This window comes from Lithobates pipiens, unplaced genomic scaffold (assembly GCF_037356315.1).
Source record: "Lithobates pipiens isolate NorthernLeopardFrog02 unplaced genomic scaffold, aLitPip1_a1.2 Scaffold_11, whole genome shotgun sequence".
In the NCBI taxonomy this organism is placed as follows: domain Eukaryota; kingdom Metazoa; phylum Chordata; class Amphibia; order Anura; family Ranidae; genus Lithobates; species Lithobates pipiens.
In genome coordinates, this window is record NW_027507696.1 from 5,846,325 (window position 1) to 5,863,760 (window position 17,436).

A 17,436-nucleotide genomic window follows, 5' to 3' on the forward strand; every position below is an offset into this window, starting at 1 on the left:
GGGAACCCCCTGCTAAAAATTAGAAATCTACGACTCATGATCAGGGCCGGGACAAGGGGTGGGCAGGAGGGATGGCTGCCCCTGGCGCAATGGTATATTGCATGGGTAGGGGGGCACCCTGAGCCTAACCCTAAGGGAAAGGGGGGCGCAGTTTGGCATCTTTGCCCTGGGCGCTGGATGACCTTGTCCCAGCACTGCTCATAATACATTAGTGTGATGGTCAGTGGGAAGAATGGTCCTTACACTTGTGGCCAGTGGGAAGAATAGTCCTTACACTTGTGGTCAATGGGAAGAATGGTCCTTACACTTGTGGTCATTGGGAAGAATTACCTCCTTACAGAGAGCTAAAAAGATCAATGGTGTCAGTGGGAACTTATCTGAGAGGCAGAAATTGCCCAATGCTGAAGGAACCCCTACAACCTCTGGAGGAACCCTAGGATTCCACGGGACCCTGGTTGAGAATCGCTGATCTACATTGTGCTCTTAAATAATGTAACAAAGATATGGAAATGGGTTTGTGTTGAATGGAGGAACCCTAGTTGAAAACCACTGGCTTAGGTAGTCATTTAAACTTGCATAGTTGGGTTGGAAAAGAAGACACAAGTCCATCTAGTTCAACCAAAAACTGCACAGTTTTAGAATTTAATGTTGATCTGACAGATGAAAATCTGGTGTAGGTCAGCCTAGTAATAGGAAATGAACACAAAAATTCCAACCCAACTGAGCTTCAGCCCTGAGAACAATGTGGTTGGGTAATGTATTGGTTATTGTGATCTAAGTTGCCTATAGGATGGCTGTATATCTGCTTAGTGCTGTCACATCACTTTTTGAGTGTCGGCCATGAGCAGTGTTGTTTGAAATAGTTCTGCAAGTACTTTGCGCCATGCATAAGAAGAAGAAGAAGAAGAGAGGATGGCACTTTCGTTATGCGTATGATTTAGTCATAGATGAGTGATCACATGTGCAAGATTGGGCGTTGATTATAATAACATCTAGATCACTTGTCGGGCAAGAACTGGCCACAGTCCTATTATAAGACACCTAATCTACATAATACATGTGCCAGATATACAGATAAACATAAGCGGTAAGGGTCATGGTGATGACAATCTAGTCAAACGCATGCAGCGTTTGACATGAAAATGCTATGGTTTTCCTTCAGTTAAGCACACCTTGACACATGCTGCAACAAAAGAAATCCAGAGCCTTGAAAAGCAGGTCAAACACAGCCTCCAAAATGCCATGTGTACTGATTGGTGGAATGTAATGAGATTTTTTCCTGGCAGTTATCAATGTGTGCTTCGAATGCAAAGCAAATGAAGGAATACAGTGACTATCGACTTAACCCCTAATGACTGAGGCCAGTTCTGCCCCCCCTTGTTGTATCAATGAGTGATTTAGGTGTGTACAGCTAGCTGTGGTTATTGGGTGATCTTAGCTATATTAGCATCGCCATATACAAGCAGATACCATTTGGAGTATCTACAGGGTTATATCTTACTGGCATTTTGAAGAACAGAGGGGTCATTTTGTATACTGTAAAACTTGTGCCTAACCAGCTCTTGCAGGTCTCCAGGTTCTAGCATGGCAAGTCAAACACTTTAGGACTTTCTGTAAATATAACTTCTATTCCAGTGATTCTCAACCAGGGTTCCTCCAGAGGTTGTAGGGGTTCCTCCAGCATTGGGCAATCTCTGCCTCTCAGATAAGTTCCCACCGACACCATTGATCTTTTTAGCTATCTGTAAGGAGGTAATTCTTCCCAATGACCACAAGTGTAAGGACCATTCTTCCCACTGACCATCACACTAATGTATCATGAGTTGTACATTTCTAATTTTTAGTAGGGGTTCCCCCGAGACCAGAGAACTACTTCAAGGGTTCCTCTGTGTTGAAAAGGTTGAGAAAGGCTGATCTATTCTAATGGTTGTGTTCAGCCCCCATGTGCCATGACACTTCCTTTGTACAATAGTGTTCCTCATACTGATATATCTGAGCAGCTTCATCTGTGGTGTGAAAACAAAACTGCTGGTTCCATCCTTGTGGCTTCAGACATGAGAATGTGAAGTCGACTTCAAGGGCGAACTTCTGTTTGGAAATGAATGGGCTGGAAAAATCAAAGTAGTTGATGGGGGGGAAAACCTAAAAAGGTGGAAAAATATACAAATCAAAACATGGCTGCCTGGTGGTCAATTATTCTCTTCTTTCTTCTTTTTATCTTTTGTTGTTTTTGTTTCACTGTTTCAGGAAGTAGCATACCCTTGGCATGTTGGTGAGAAGTTTCAGGGTGATAAAAGTCCATTTCAGTTTACTAGATCATTCACACCTGAGCTCCTTACAATCCTGAAATTTTTATGCAAATTTGGTAGAGTAGTGTTCACACCTTGGGTTTCTGCCTAGAGTCAACAACCCCAAGGCCTCAGCTATAAGCAAACTGAATGTCCCGAACCTGTATATGTTCACAAACACTGTATACTATAAGTGCTCATGCACACGGACGTTTTAAAAAACTGGCTGCAAAGCTAGCTCCGACGCCTGGAAAAATCGGCGTTAAAAACACCATTTTTACAGCGTTTTGCATTGGCGTTTTTTGCGTTTAGTAGCGTTTTTTTAAAGAAACACATCTCTTGGCTATAGCACTCAGAAAACAAAGAAAATATGTTACGCGTTTTTGCTCGCATTTTTCCGCAATTCGCGTTTTTACAGCTCTAGCTCCGTGCCATGGAACGCACTGGTCCTGGGTTTTTTTTTTTTTTTTTACAGCTTAAAAACGCCTATGCCATTTGCAGCTCAAAAAACGCCTAGGTGGGCATGAAGCCATCCAGGGGTGCTCAACCTGTGGCTCTCCAGCTGTTGCAAAACTACAAGTCCCATCATGCCTCTGGGTGTCATGCTTGTGGCTGTCGGAGTCTTGCTATGCCTCATGGGAGTTGTAGTTCCGCAACAGCTGGAGAGCCACAGGTTGAGCACCTCTGCCATAGACTAACATGGACAGTCGTTTTTAAGCTGCAAAAACGCTCAAAAAAAAGTGTAAAAACATCCGTGTGCATGAGGCCTAAAGGTAGACAGGATTACCAAACTGCAGATATACCATGGTTTTATATATATATATATATATATATATATATATATATATATATATATATATATATATATATATATATATATATTCCACATGTAAATTTTAACCATATTTGTTCAGTTCCTGAACATTAGCTGCCATGTTTGACAGAAGATCTTTCAACCGCTGACAGCAAGATTAAAAAGAGGAAAGTCACGTTTTTAGACATGACCATTACCAAAAACCTTACAAGAGGCAGCTGATTGGAGAACACATGACTATGAGCTGTAACTAAAAATGTTTAAATGACATGACATAATTTTATATATTTTTTCCTTTTTTCTTTTTTTTCAGGTTTAAGGTGTACACATCCTGGCGAAGCTTGTTTGAACAATGGGAAGTGTGACTCCAGCGGGACAGAATGCAGGTTGGTTGATGTCATTTTTTTTTTGTCACGTTATTCTCAGGCAGATTTGGTGGTGGTTTTGAAAAACAACAATTTGTGTTGTTTTCAAGGCATACATGATTTGCACATACTGTACAAGTGCTATTTATGCCTCTTGCGGTGCTTGTCTGCCTCCTAGTGCAGTAAATGCTAACCTATTCCTAATGTAGGAAGGTGTAGTAGAAATGCTGCTACAATGCCTACACTTGTTGGCCCGAGTGTTGCTTGGTTAGGAAAACCAATTGCAACTGCACAATCAACTGGTGACCACATTTTAAAGCAGTGGTTGCTAACCTTTTCGGACCACTAAACTCACAATTTTTTGATTCACCCTTACCCCCCCCCCCCCTTGCACTTTGCATCACACTGCTGCCTTACACAGGCTCATCATTGAATCTCGCCTCCTGACTCAGCCATGCGATTAAGCTCCGTGCTCCCACAGTCTGTGATCAGCACTGCCATTGGAAGTCGTCGCCCCCCCCACCTACCTTCTTCACCTCCTGCTCTTTGCACTAATCCCGGCACCTCCCTCTGAGTTCACAGGAGCCGGTGTCCTATCATATAGAGTCCCCCATCGGATAGTGTCCGCTGTGTACTGCGCATTCCCAGTACACAGCACACACAGATTCCGAAAATACCCGAAGATGAACGGCGCCTGCTCTGTGAGTCCAGGTTCTAGCCCCACCATCCAAGTGGACATAGAGTTGGAATATAAAAGAGCCGAGCGCAGCGAGGCCGAGCCTGAAGCATGACGAGCGGCCCTCTAATTTTGCCAGCCCTATGTCCGCTTGGATGGTGGGGCTACCACCTCCACTTGCGCCGTTCATCTTTTGGAGATTTTCCGAAGCTTCTTCAGCTCCGTACTGCGCAAGCGCTGCGCATGCGCAGTACAGGGCGGACAGTATATGATGGCAGGACACTATTGGTTATCAATGCATGCAGAACCCCTGGAGACCACCAACGTTTTCTCGTGGCTGGCGACCACAGTTCTAAAGTAAAGTTTAAATTTTGAAGACATTGCTCTTTAGGATGTAGTCTGTTGGCCTTTACCATGTCTGTGACAAAAGTTGAAACATAGAATTTTAGGACATTCCATCTTGGTGCTGGTTTATTTGGAGTGGTCAGATTGGTTGTAACTAGTTGAGTAGTTGATTAGTGAATGAATTCATAAAACCAGAACAACCCTCTTATTTAAAAAAAAAAAAATTTGGAAAATGTGTACAGCTGATTAGGGTTAATTCTGCTCCATGGAAAAATAAAAAATGTTTTAATTCACAAAAATGTTGGGAGGAGGTGGGAATTTTTTTCTATATTCAAAATCAGTACCGATCTGTCCGTGTATGGCTAGACTTTGCAAGTCTAGCCATGTATTTTTGTAAGTCATCTAAGCAGTACAAGTGGCTGAGTATCCAGGCAGGTGGGGGAGGGGGGGAGTCCCTTGAAGTTTCCTGTTTCGGCAGCTTGCCTCCATGCCTGTCCTATTGAACAATGGTAAGTTATTCAGAGCTGCGAGGAGTGAGGCATACAGAGCCTGGCACCTCTTTTGTGTGCACTTAATGAATTCAGGCAGCTTGTTGTGTGTGTTTTTTTTTTTTTTTTTTTAATAACACTCCTGCTGCAGGGACGCGGGACGCTGTAAATCTCGCCTTCTTTCATTGAAAAAGAGACAGCTGGGGTTTGGTGAAAATTTGGCCCCTTTTGTTTGGCAAGACAGATTAACGCTATGTGACTAATCATGGGGGATATCCCAGAATGCAATTTTGCCAACATTTATCGCCACGCTGTAGGTTTTCTTTAAAGAGCTAGGGAAGAATTTTTCTTTTTAGCTTTGGACTGTCTTGTCCATTTTCTAGGAGAAAAAAAAGTTTTCAGTGCATTATAGATGGTAGGAATAAACCGTTGCATACATTGAACTTGTCTACAGCATGAGTTTAAATTTTTTAGGAGGAGCGCTCGGGAAGCATAAAGCAGCAGCCAATCGCTTTTCATTTTGGATTTTTCTGGTTCTTTTTCATGTTTTATTAGGAGGGGCTCCTTTTAAGGAGTGAATGGCAATAGGCATTTTGGAAGTGCAATCAACTCACACTGGAATGGATGTATAACACCAGAGACTAAAATCATTTTTTAAATGGCATTGAAATAAAGTAAAAAGTTTAAATTTTTTTTTCTTTTTTAATTTTATCACTTGACAACACATCAGAATTAAGTCCTTAACAGTGTTTTTATTTTTCTTTATTTTTAATTTTATCACTTGACAACACATCAGAATTAAGTCCTTAACAGTTTTTTTTAATTTATTTTTTATTAATTTATTTATTTTTTAATTTTTATCACTTGACAACACATCATAATTAAGTCCTTAACAGTGTGTTTTTTTTTCTTTATTTATTTTTAATTTTATCACTTGACAACACATCAGAATTAAGTCCTTAACAGTGTTTTTATTTTTCTTTATTTATTTTTAATTTTATCACTTGACAACACATCAGAATTAAGTCCTTAACAGTGTTTTTATTTTTCTTTATTTATTTTTAATTTTATCACTTGACAACACATCAGAATTAAGTCCTTAACAGTGTTTTTATTTTTCTTTATTTATTTTTAATTTTATCACTTGACAACACATCAGAATTAAGTCCTTAACAGTGTTTTTATTTATTTATTTTTTAATTTTTATCACTTGACAACACATCAGAATTAAGTCCTTAACAGTGTGTTTTTTTTTATTTATTTTTTATTTTTTTCTTGGCTGTGTTAAAAATATCAAAAAGGAGCTGACTGAAGTGTGTTCTGGCATTTTTAATTTTTTTTTACAACTTCTTCTTCTTTTTATTGAGAACTTTTTAAAGAAAAATTATAAAACGGCCTCAGGGCATTCCCCGGCTTATAGGTACAAAAACACATTACTAATAGCAAACAAAACAGAGCTATTATTAACTATAAATCTGTTGCTCAGGTCTACACCAGAAAAGGAAAATTACAATAGGACTAATGCCGCGTACACACGATTGGAATTCTCGTTGGAAAAAGCTCTGATGGTTTTCCTGACGGAATTCCGACGGAATTCGGCTCAACCTGTCTTGCCTACATACGGTCACATCAAATTCCGATTGTTTATAACGCGGTGACGTACAACACGTATGACGGGACTAGAAAAAGGAAGTTCAATAGCCAGTAGCCAATAGATTTTGTCTCGTAGTTGAATCTGAGCATGCGTGATTTTTGGCGTGTCGGAATTGCATACACACGATCGGAATTACTGATAGAAAGTTTTTCCGTCGAGAAAATTGAGAACATGCTATCGATTTTTGGCTGGCGGAAATTCGGACAGCTAAATTCCGATGGAGCGTACACACGGTCGCATTTTCCGATGAAAAGCTCTCATCGGTCTTTTTCTGGCCAGAATTCCGATCGTGCTTACGCGGCATAACAGATCACAGTAGTATTTCACTACCCCCCTCATGTACGCAAGGACAGTCTACCAAGATCCTAGCCGTTCCTTAACTACTGTCACGGATATAGAGAAATTCAGAGGCCACCTTCAAAGGTCCTTCTCAAACCAGGGTCTAATCAACCATTGCCATGAGATTGGAAGTCCGACCCTCCATCGCCTTGATCATCTATAGTGGAGTCTAAATTTATCCAATAATTCCACACCTCCAAATTTTTTTTTGGGGACAGCCCAGAGGCAAATAAGTCGCTTTATAGAGAGCAGCAGCTGAGTTGACAAAGTGCTTCCAGAAGGATAGAGTAGGGCAGGGGTGCCCAACCAGTGGCCCGGGGGCCAAATATGGCCCACGGAGCCCTCTGATGTGGCCCGCGACCTCCTGCTCTGTGATGGAATAGAATACTGTTAATAATAGTAAGTTTATTACTAAAATCACAGTGTGTGTGTATATATTTATATGGGCATATCTGTTCTGCAGTGTTTAGTGGGCCGCTTTCAAACTGATTGGCAGGTCAAGAGCAGTGCACCTGAGGGTTACCTGCACTGAGTCATAGGCCCCTTTCACATGGTCAGTCCGACCCCGTTGGACACTCCATTCACTTCCAAAAAGTAGCAGCTGTAAATGGACTTGTGTCCGTTTACAAACGCCTACCTCCAATCTGATCCGCAAAAAAAAAAAAGAAAAGTAGAGTGGGCTCTATAGAGTAGAGTGTACTGCCATGCACCCGCTCTGCTCATTGTGGCCCGCGATCGGTTACCAAGTGGCTTAGGTGGCCCTCGCTCTTCAAAAGGTTGGGCACCCCTGGAGTAGGGGTGTTTTGGGCATTTTTAGATTAGATTAACAGCATGGATATGGTTGCGTCAGGAAATCTGCCATTTTCCTTCTTTCTTTTACTTGAGGGACAATCCTACTGTGCCTTTTGCCATTTAAGTTTAGAATGTTATAATAAAATGACTGTTAAAGCACAAACTTTTTGCATCTTTAAAAACTGCTAGCGGCTCTATTCTGTGCCCTATGGCCAAACTTAAAAAAAAAACACTCTGCTTTCTCCAAAGGAAAGTATTACTCTAGAACTTTGGGAATTATGTAAAGTTGTATTAATTGGTTGGTTGGTCAGTCAATACCCTGAATGGGCTTCTAGTTTTTGAAAATGAGACAAAACACTAGAGTAAAATAATCAGCAGGAGGCTGGGGACAGCTGTACCCAAATGAGTCAATTTTGGCCCATCTTGAGGCTTTTTATTTTTTTTTTTGTGTACCTTTTGACTGTAATTTGTCGCTAGGAGCTGGATAAGCCAGGCAGCCACGGCAAGCTGCACAAAATAAAACAAACCCACCAAGACAAAGTGAGCATGTGCCCCCCATAATCTGCAGGCAGATGGTTCCTCGTTCCCCAGAGGCATGTGAATGACACAACTGTTCCGATTCATGTTTTCCTAGGAGTCCTCACAAGTGTGCGCCACTGTGTAATGCTAACTAGCAGAGCAATTTTTCTTTTAGTGACTTTTTTTTTTTTTTCCCCAGGGGGACGCTGGTAAAAAAATAAAATAAAAAAAGTGTAATTATCACCCTATGTTTCTGCGTATCACCGCCGTTTCCCCCCCCCTGGAAGCCTTCTCCTTACCGGGAGACCGGTGACACTAATTGCACCAATTAAACAAGCGTATCATTTGTTAATGTTTGAGTAGAAAATGACTGGGATCATGAAGAGAAGGTTCACAGCAGAGGATAAAAGAATATTTCTGGTATTCTAAGTTCTCGGGACAGAAGGTCTCCCTTCCCGATTTTTGTAGTTTTGGCGTCTCTGTCATCGCAGCGCCAGGCTTTGATAAGCGGCAGAGCTGATAGCGTGGCATCTGAGCCGGGCTAGATAAAACGCACCACGCTGGCTGGTAGCCATGGCTCCCAGGTCACCTGTTGCTTTCTGGTTTGGCCACAAAGGTTCCATTATTTCCACAGCACATCCAATTAGAAATTCAAGTGAAATACATACCAGACTTGGGAACGAAGATTCCCGCTCCACCATCACTGCAGAGATTGCTTAGACGCAGCAGAAAGAGAGAATGAACTTTAATACAAAGCGGGAAATGGTAACGAGCAGCCCCATGGGATAATCTGCTTAACGCTTTTCGTTTTTGAAATATCCTGTACTGCTGTAGCACTCTGCTCTTCCGCTATTTTACTCCACTCCTGACATACTCTGCACTTCTTGAGGAATCTACTTTTTTCTTTCCTGAAGCACACTCCTTAATATCCTTTATGCTGATGCTTCTGCGCTCTCCTGCTGAAATAACGCGCATTTCCAAATGGTGACCCCGCAGAGGTGCAACTTGGCTCTGTCCATCTGTCTTGTCATTTCTAGATGCAGCAGATGTTTGGTCAAACCAATCCTTCCCACCTTCTTTGTTTGGCGGCTGCTGCTGTCAACAAGGGTGGTATATTAGCCTAATAGACGTCCCCCCACCCCCACCCCCAGCCTTCTCTACATTGACTCCTCATATGAGTCTGATGGAAATGCTTGGCTGCTGTCTTTTCTAATTTTACTTGCTGTCCTCTTTCCCCAGAAGAGACCTGTGATATACTATAAACCCCAAGTTCTATCAATGGTTTCAACACACACCTCTCAAAGTCTGTGTACAGAAATTGATATTTTTAAAGGTGCAAATAGCTTATCAGCCATTTTAGGCTTAAAGCGTTTAACCCCAAAAAAAAATGGATTCTGCACCTTTAAATGTTATACAGTACAGTGTTTGTGCTGTGTCATTTGGCCCCCTGTAACACCTGAAATACCTGGCTGATCCTGCCAGTTTCTACTTTCCCCTCTGTATGCTGGCCATGATATATCATGGCTGCTGAGCCCTGACACCGTGGTCAGAGTAGGTGCCTCCATCATACGCTGCTGAGTGAGTGAGTGACTTGTATAGCGCTATTCACCTGATATCCTTCGGTTGGGCATGCAGGAAAAATTTTCCCGTATGATACCAGATTGTACGATTTTCATTTTAATCAGTACAATCGTCATTCAAAAATACAGTACAAATACAGTACAACACATTGCAGTGCTTCCGAATTTTTATTCTGTAATTTATTTTCGATATGAGTAGCCTGCAAAAAAAGTACGATCATTCGTCCGATAATGTCGTTGCGTACCTGGCATTAGACTAGTTAATCAAAGCAAGGGTAGAAGCCAATCAGAAATTAAAGCAGCCCTTTACCTTCTTTCTTTCCTTCTTTATTTACTTTCTTTTTCTTTCTTTTTTTTTTCTTTCTTTCTTTCTTTCTTTTTTTTCTTTCTTTCTTTTTTTTCTTTCTTTCTTTTTTTTCTTTCTTTCTTTTTCTCTTTTTCTCTTTTTCTCTTTCTTTCTTTTTCTCTTTTTTTTCTCTTTCTTTTTCTCTATTCTCTCTTTCTCTCTTTCTCTTTTTCTCTCTCTCTTTTTTCTTTCTTTCTTTCTTTTTCTTTTTTTCTCTTTCTTTCTCTTTCTTTTTTTTTTTCTTTCTTTCTTCATTCTTTTATTTTTTTTAATATATATATATATATATATATATATATATATATATATATATATATATATATATATATATATATATATATATATATATATATATATATATATATATATATATATATATTTTTTTTTTTCCTTTTCATTCCTTTTACCACTTTTTTTTAGAATTGAGTATACACTGTGTGTGTATATATATATATAAAATATGCATAGACCAGAATGATGTCGCCTCTACTGCAGGCAGACATAGGGGTGGATGGCCAGGCTTGAAATCAAGTGATCTGAAAGTTCTACACTAGAAGTTTTCTTTAGCATACATTATATAAGCACATTTGCCTTTTACAATGGCCAGTATAACACATTTTTAACAGTGCCTACATTTCAATTTTGAGGATTTGGGTGAGCTGGGCAGCCGGCTGCACAAGATGAATGCTAGAATGACCATACGAGACAAGCGGTCACCCAAGTCAGCTTAAATGCCACATTTAAACATTTACTTTTAAATGTAATTATGATTGTATTACAAAAAACTGCTTTGTTTAAAAGCAAATCCTCTTCATCTGGGCAGTTGGCTAAACATGCTGTAACTTGTAGTTCTTTAACGGCTAGGGAGGGTAAAAAAAGTTGCCCTGTGCTCAATAGAATATGTTGGGACTTTCATGTTTCTGAGGTCAGTGCTAAACTCAGAAATGGCTTGTATAGTGGGTCATTCAGGCATTTAGTGGAGTGTTATTGTTCTAGGCCAGACCACCGCCCCCATCTGTGCCCTACTGTCTACCAGAATTTAACGATCAAAAAGAGGTGGGATTTTTCACAGGCCATAGGATGCTAATGGTTTGTTCAATGGCTTGAGCAAACCATGCACCCCCCAGGGCACTGCAGGCTGTAGAGGAAGTAGCTAATGTTTCAGTCCAAGCTATTTATTAAAAGCCTCATACATTTTAAGTGTCTCGTAGGATGGTTAATGGCGCACTTCGTTTGCACAGTTTGTGTTCAACAGGTGTTAGGACGTGCGCATTTAAAATAATGCATTTATTTTGATATGCGCTTTTGGAGGTCAAGCAGGGCTGGAGGAATGTCGAGTTAGGTCGCTGACACGTCTTTAAGTAAAAAACATGTCCTGAGAGAAATGCAGGGGTTTTGTTGTAGTGCAGCCATTGTTTTTGTTGTTGTTCTACAGCAGGGTTTCTCAACCAGGGTTCCTCCAATGGTTGCTAGGGGTTCCTTGAGCAATGACCAATTTTTGCCTCTAACATAAGTTCCCACTAACACCAATGATCTTTTTAGCTATCTGTAGGGGGGAAATTGTTCCACAAGACCACAGATGCAAGGAACACCCTTCCACTGACCATCAGACGAATGTATCATGAGTTGTAGATACAGCCATTTTTAACAGGGGTTCCCTGAGACCGAAGTGTTATTTCAAGGGTTCCTCCGTGATGAAATGGTTGAGAAAGTCTGTTCTACAGGATTTATATAGCGCCAAGAGTTGGCGTAGCACTTAATGTTAGGGCAAACAGTAAAGTTGCAATACGATTCAATACAGAAGGTATCTGAGGGCCCCAATCTAAAAGGGGAGGTTGAAGTGATACAAAAGATAATACCTGTTGGGGGTGAGCTGAAGGAGAAAATAAAAGTACAGTTAGGTGAAGGCAGGATAGGCTTCTCTGAAAAGAGAAAAATTTTCATGGATTGCCTAAAAGTGGATAGAGTAGGACATGGTTGGAGAGTAGGAGATAGTTGGACAGATTTGGGGTAGGGAGTGCCAAAGGATGGGAGAGGCTCAGGAGAAGTCCTGGAGGCGAGCACATGAGGAGGTGACAAGGGAGCTAGAGAGAGGTATTGGGAGGAATGAAGATTGTTGCACTAATTATGAAAATTCTGGCAGTCTTTCTTACTTTGCTAACCAGAAATAAGCATATAGTGTATAAAAAAAAAAAAAAGATGTAGTGCTTAATCCTGGTCAGTGACTTAAAGTCTTGACATTGTTGAATCAACATAACAGCCAGGCAACAGCTATATATATATATATATATATATATATATATATATATATATATATATATATATATATATATATATATATATATATATATATATATATATATATAATATATATATATATATATAATTTTTTGGAAGGGGAGTTCAGCCATGGATATATATTATATTCTCGTAAAAAAAAAAAAATCAAAATAAAAGTTATTCACCCTTCATGTTGTTGGCAGTGGGATGACATGAATGTGAGAACACCAGGTCTACAATTTTTGTTCAGATTAAGTGACTGAAAAAGAACTGTAGCCAATGATTCATTATGGCAGCCAGGCTATAAGCATTTTCATGAGGAGAGGTTCCCTAAAAAACCTCCAATGGGTGAGGTCTGACAACCTCAATGAGACAACTGGATGTTTGTCTTGTGACCATCTCTTTCAGTTATCCTTATTCAACTTCTACCTCGGGCTGTTGCTCTGTTTGAATGTTGTTCTAAAATCTAGCATGCCATAGCCTTGTGGACAAGTTAGGAATGTCTAACCAATTCATCATATTCCCTTTTGAGACTTATTTATTTATTTTTTCCGGGGTTTTCCCTCTCTCTTTTTTTTTTTTTTTTCTGTTGAACATTAAAAGTCTGTGGCCCTCTGCAGAAGTTTTCTCTCCGCCTGGTGTCCCAGCAGCTGGAGAAAGAATGTGATCTCATAATTTCAGTGTAAATTTCCACCTATTGTCCGTGATCAACCACTCGAACCTTGTTGATGGTGACCTGACCGTGGGGCAGTATGCTGAATTCCGAGGAATTCATTCATCATGCCTATCTCCTGGGTCAAGAACCACCAGGAATGTCCCTAAGGCTGAGGCCTACGCCCCCCAACAAGCGGGAGATGTATCTTCAGCAAGTCCGTTCATTTCAAGCTACAGTTGTCCTAGTGGCACGTATCTCTCTCTCTCTCTCTCTCTCTCTCTCTCTCTCTCTCTCTCTCTCTCTCTCTCTCTCTTTCTCTTGCATGAGATTTATCTTGGTTTGGTGACCTTGGCATAAACTTCTGGTCGTGGGACATAATGAAAATGTGGTGTGTCTTGACATGAACCTGATGACCCTTGTCCGTTCTCGAAAATGGAGTTGATGTGTGGGAATGGGAGCTCTTATCCTGTCTGGTGGGGGCTGTGATAAAGAATGGTTGGCCCTTTAGCCATTTTTATAGGTTTCTTTCACATATACAAATAAAATAAGTTTAGAGTAAGCTAAAGGGGTAATTTCACGCCAAAAAATATTTTAGTAATCAATGGTGCCTGTTGGGCTGAGTCAGTCCAGATCTCTATTTCTCCTCTTGACTACCTCCAGAGTTTTGGGTGTTCTAGTATTCTTAATAATCTATAATACAAATCCAGCAGTGATGATGAGAACCCCTCATAATCACCACCAGTGGCGTAACTAGAACCTTTAGGGCCCCGATGCAAGAAACCATGAAGGGCCCCCCTGAAACCCAGCCAGGGCCCTTCTCTCCGAGTCTGGCTGTGGAACTCCAGGGCGTGGTCACAGGTATGACCTTTGTGAGCCCTGTAGTTCCACCACTGGTATCAGTAGTTTTTATTTATTCATTTTTTTACTTTTTTAGGTGCCCCATTGGGGGACTGTCCCTAGGCAGGATTGGGTCCCCGTCCCCAGAAGAGATGAGGTCCTTTTCTCCAGGGCAGATAAAGTTACTGCCCCCAGATGAGAAGGGGTCCTTGTCCCCAGGGGAAGTGGGGGTCCCTGTCCCCACGTGAGAAGGGGTCCCTGTCCCCAGGGGGATATGAAGGGGGTATGTAATAGTGTGTGCTAGCTGCCTATGCTGCTGCTGGTCATATGTAGAGGGGGCTGCATGGGCCCCCTGCATCACAGGGCCCAGTTGCGGTCGCGACTGCTGCACCCCCTATAGTTACGCCTCTGATCACCACAGAAGGTGAGCAGTCTTGGGAATTTAAAGTGGTTGTAAACCCTTACAAACCACTTTGACCTACAGGTAAGCCTAGATTAAGGCTTACTTGTAGGTCCAAGAAATATCTCCTAAACCTATACGGTTTAGGAGATATTTACCTGAAGACAGCGGCGCGCAGGCGCACTGCGTAAGCCGCAGATCGCGGCGATATGCCGCGAGTGTCTGCTCCCGTGCGCGGGAGTGACGTCATCGCTGCTCCGGCGAATCACAGCGCCGGAGCAGCGAGACCCACCAAGAAGATGGACGCTCTGAACTACAGGGGACAGCGGTGACTTCGCTGGCTCCTGTGTCAGGTAAGTGACACATAATGGGCTACTATGCAATGCGATGCATAGAAGTCCATTATGCTTTTGCAGGGAATCAAAGAGAAAGTAAACCCATCAGGGTTTACTTCCTCTTTAAGAGCAGATATCCGGCCCATTAATTAGTAAAATACACCCCAAGCTTTTGTTTTACTCCAACTAATATTTGTCCCCAAAAACCTGTGACTTTAATAGGCGATTAAACATGCATTACAGGCATAGTGCGCATGCAAAGGTTTGAATTGTCAAAAAATTATTTCCCACTGATCCATTTTAGCCTGCTCACCCTCTAATTACATTTTACCCAGTCTCTTGTTTCTTCATGCGTGTTTAACAATGGCCATAACCAGTAGTTATTAGCCATATTAGCAGTAATATTCCGTCCCTTGGGCTGCCTACTTCTCCTATTTGTGCCTAATTAGCCCTCTTATGTTACTGAACTTCCCCTCTGTGCCTGTTTGATTGCTGCCTTCCAGTTGCTCAGACAGATGTTAAGAAACCACAAGATACTCCCCTCCAGGTGGATTTTCTGGGTGAAATGTCCTGAGACCTGCTGTGGATTGGTTACAGGGAAAGGGCTGATCGCGGGGGGGGGGGGGGGGGGGGGGCGTTATGTGGGTTAAACGGAGAGCATGCGGTTTTATGGAAGCAGGTGTTCTGGACCTTGTGTCAACTGTGCAGGACCATGGTTACATCTGCTCAATTTGTCCCACCTCTCTCTCTGGCAGATGCAAGGCTGCGATAAGCAGTGGTTTGGAAGGTTACAGAGATGACTGGCTCTGCTAGAATTAAACATTTACAATGTTTAACATTTTAATTTACAATTAAATAAAAAAATAAATAAAAAAAATACTTCTTTTGTTGCTTCTCATAAAGTGGGTATTAAACCCAAAACCAGAACCAAAATTGTAATATATTGCAGCCTACCAATCATTAGATGTGGTGGCTGCATGCATTTTTTTTTTTTTTTTTTAAGGAGCATTCCCCTTGGGAACTGGCCAGTAACACACCTGGGCCAGCAGCATTGTTAATGTGGGGGTAAGAGAAGGTTGGGTGCAGTGCCGGGACAAGGTCATCCAGCGCCCAGGGCAAAGATGCCAAACTACGCCCCCCTTTCCCTTAGGATTAGGCTCAGGGTGCCCCCTACCCCTGCAATATACCATTGCGCCAGGGGCAGCCGCCCCTCCTGCCCACCCCTTGTCCCGGCCCTGATCATGAGCCGTAGATTTCTAATTTTTCCCAATGACCACAAGTGTAAGGACCATTCTTCCTACTGGCCATCACATTAATGTATCATGAGCAGTGCTGGGACAAGGTCATCCAGCGCCCAGGGCAAAGATGCCAAACTGCGCCCCCCTTTCCCTTAGGGTTAGGCTCAGGGTGCCCCCTACCCCTGCAATAAACCATTGCGCCAGGGGCAGCCGCCCCTCCTGCCCACCCCTTGTCCCGGCCCTGATCATGAGTCGTAGATTTCAAATTTTTAGCAGGGGGTTCCCCGAGACCAGAGAACTATTTCAAGGGTTCCTCCGTGTTGAAAAGGTTGAGAAAGGCTGACCTAAGCAATCCAATTACCTTGCATTGTCCCGACCCTGCTTGGGTGTAATGGCAGATTTAAATACACTAACAAATTAAAGCCAAACTTCAACTAATACTTTATAAGCAGTTGCAGCAAAACCATTTTTTTTCTCCCTTTTGGGGAAAAAGGTTTGACAGTAATACATTTATTTACAGGTACTTTTATAGCGCCGTCAATTTACGCAGCGCTTCAGATATAAATTGCACTTTCGCATCAGTTCCTACTCTCAGGGCGCTTTACGATCTAAGGTCACTAATTCACATACAAAGTAATTAAGTATCTTCGGCACACTGAGGATTCCTCAAAAGGGTCCAAAGCTTTATTTTCGTGGTAATATAGTAAACCTACAGCAAAGTTTCGGAGCCACGCAGAGCTCCTTCATCGGGCAGGTGACAAATTGCTGTGCAAAACAACAAGTATTTAACAAACTCCACCAATCAGTGCAGACAATTGTGGCTTAACCTCACACCGTGGCATCATAATGACATTTTAAGCCCACCATAATACTCCGTTTAAACGTATGACATAACTGCCAAAAGCACAGTACCGTTTGGTAAAGAAATGGCAATCAGACCCTTAAAGTGGAAGTAAACCCATCGATTTAAACTGTTTCAAAAAATGCACATTGGTTGTGCTCTCAACCAAACTGTCAAACCACCCAATGGCTGGTGTCATAACGGATCACATGTGCAGCACTGTGGCAGCTGAAGATTAAACAGAGGCAAAGATGGCAGCTTCCGTGGATGAAAACGATAGGGGAGTTTATTTCCACTTTAATCAGGTATTGGAGCTAGGAAGGAAGATGCTGGTCACTGTCAAAAAGCTAAAATGTATAAACCAGTCTGTCATATGTCACGAGCAGTGGGCTATACAGTCCGTGGATATTGTATACAGAGGTTGACTAGCAGAAACTCGCTTACATACGCATGCTAGGGCCTATTTTGATAGGATCCAATTAGCCCGTTACAGCATGTCTTTAGCATGTGAGAGGAAACCCACGTAGGCACAGGGAGAACATGCAAACTCCAGGCAGGGTAGTGCCGTGGTTTGGGATTTGAACCGGCGACCCTAGTGCTGCAATGCGGAAATTCATAACCACTTGGCCACTAAATAAAAAAGG

General features: G+C 41.9%; 1 protein-coding gene across 1 annotated transcript in view; it reads left to right on the forward strand.

Moving 5' to 3' along the window:
- LOC143961023 (neurogenic locus notch homolog protein 1-like) overlaps nt 1-17,436 on the forward strand; it is a 45,168-nt gene that overhangs the window by 11,473 nt on the left and 16,259 nt on the right. Inside the window, exon 2 of the mRNA XM_077470145.1 lies at nt 3,416-3,488. Within this exon, the coding sequence (XP_077326271.1) occupies nt 3,416-3,488 (73 nt within the window). The remainder of the gene's footprint in view (nt 1-3,415; nt 3,489-17,436) is intronic.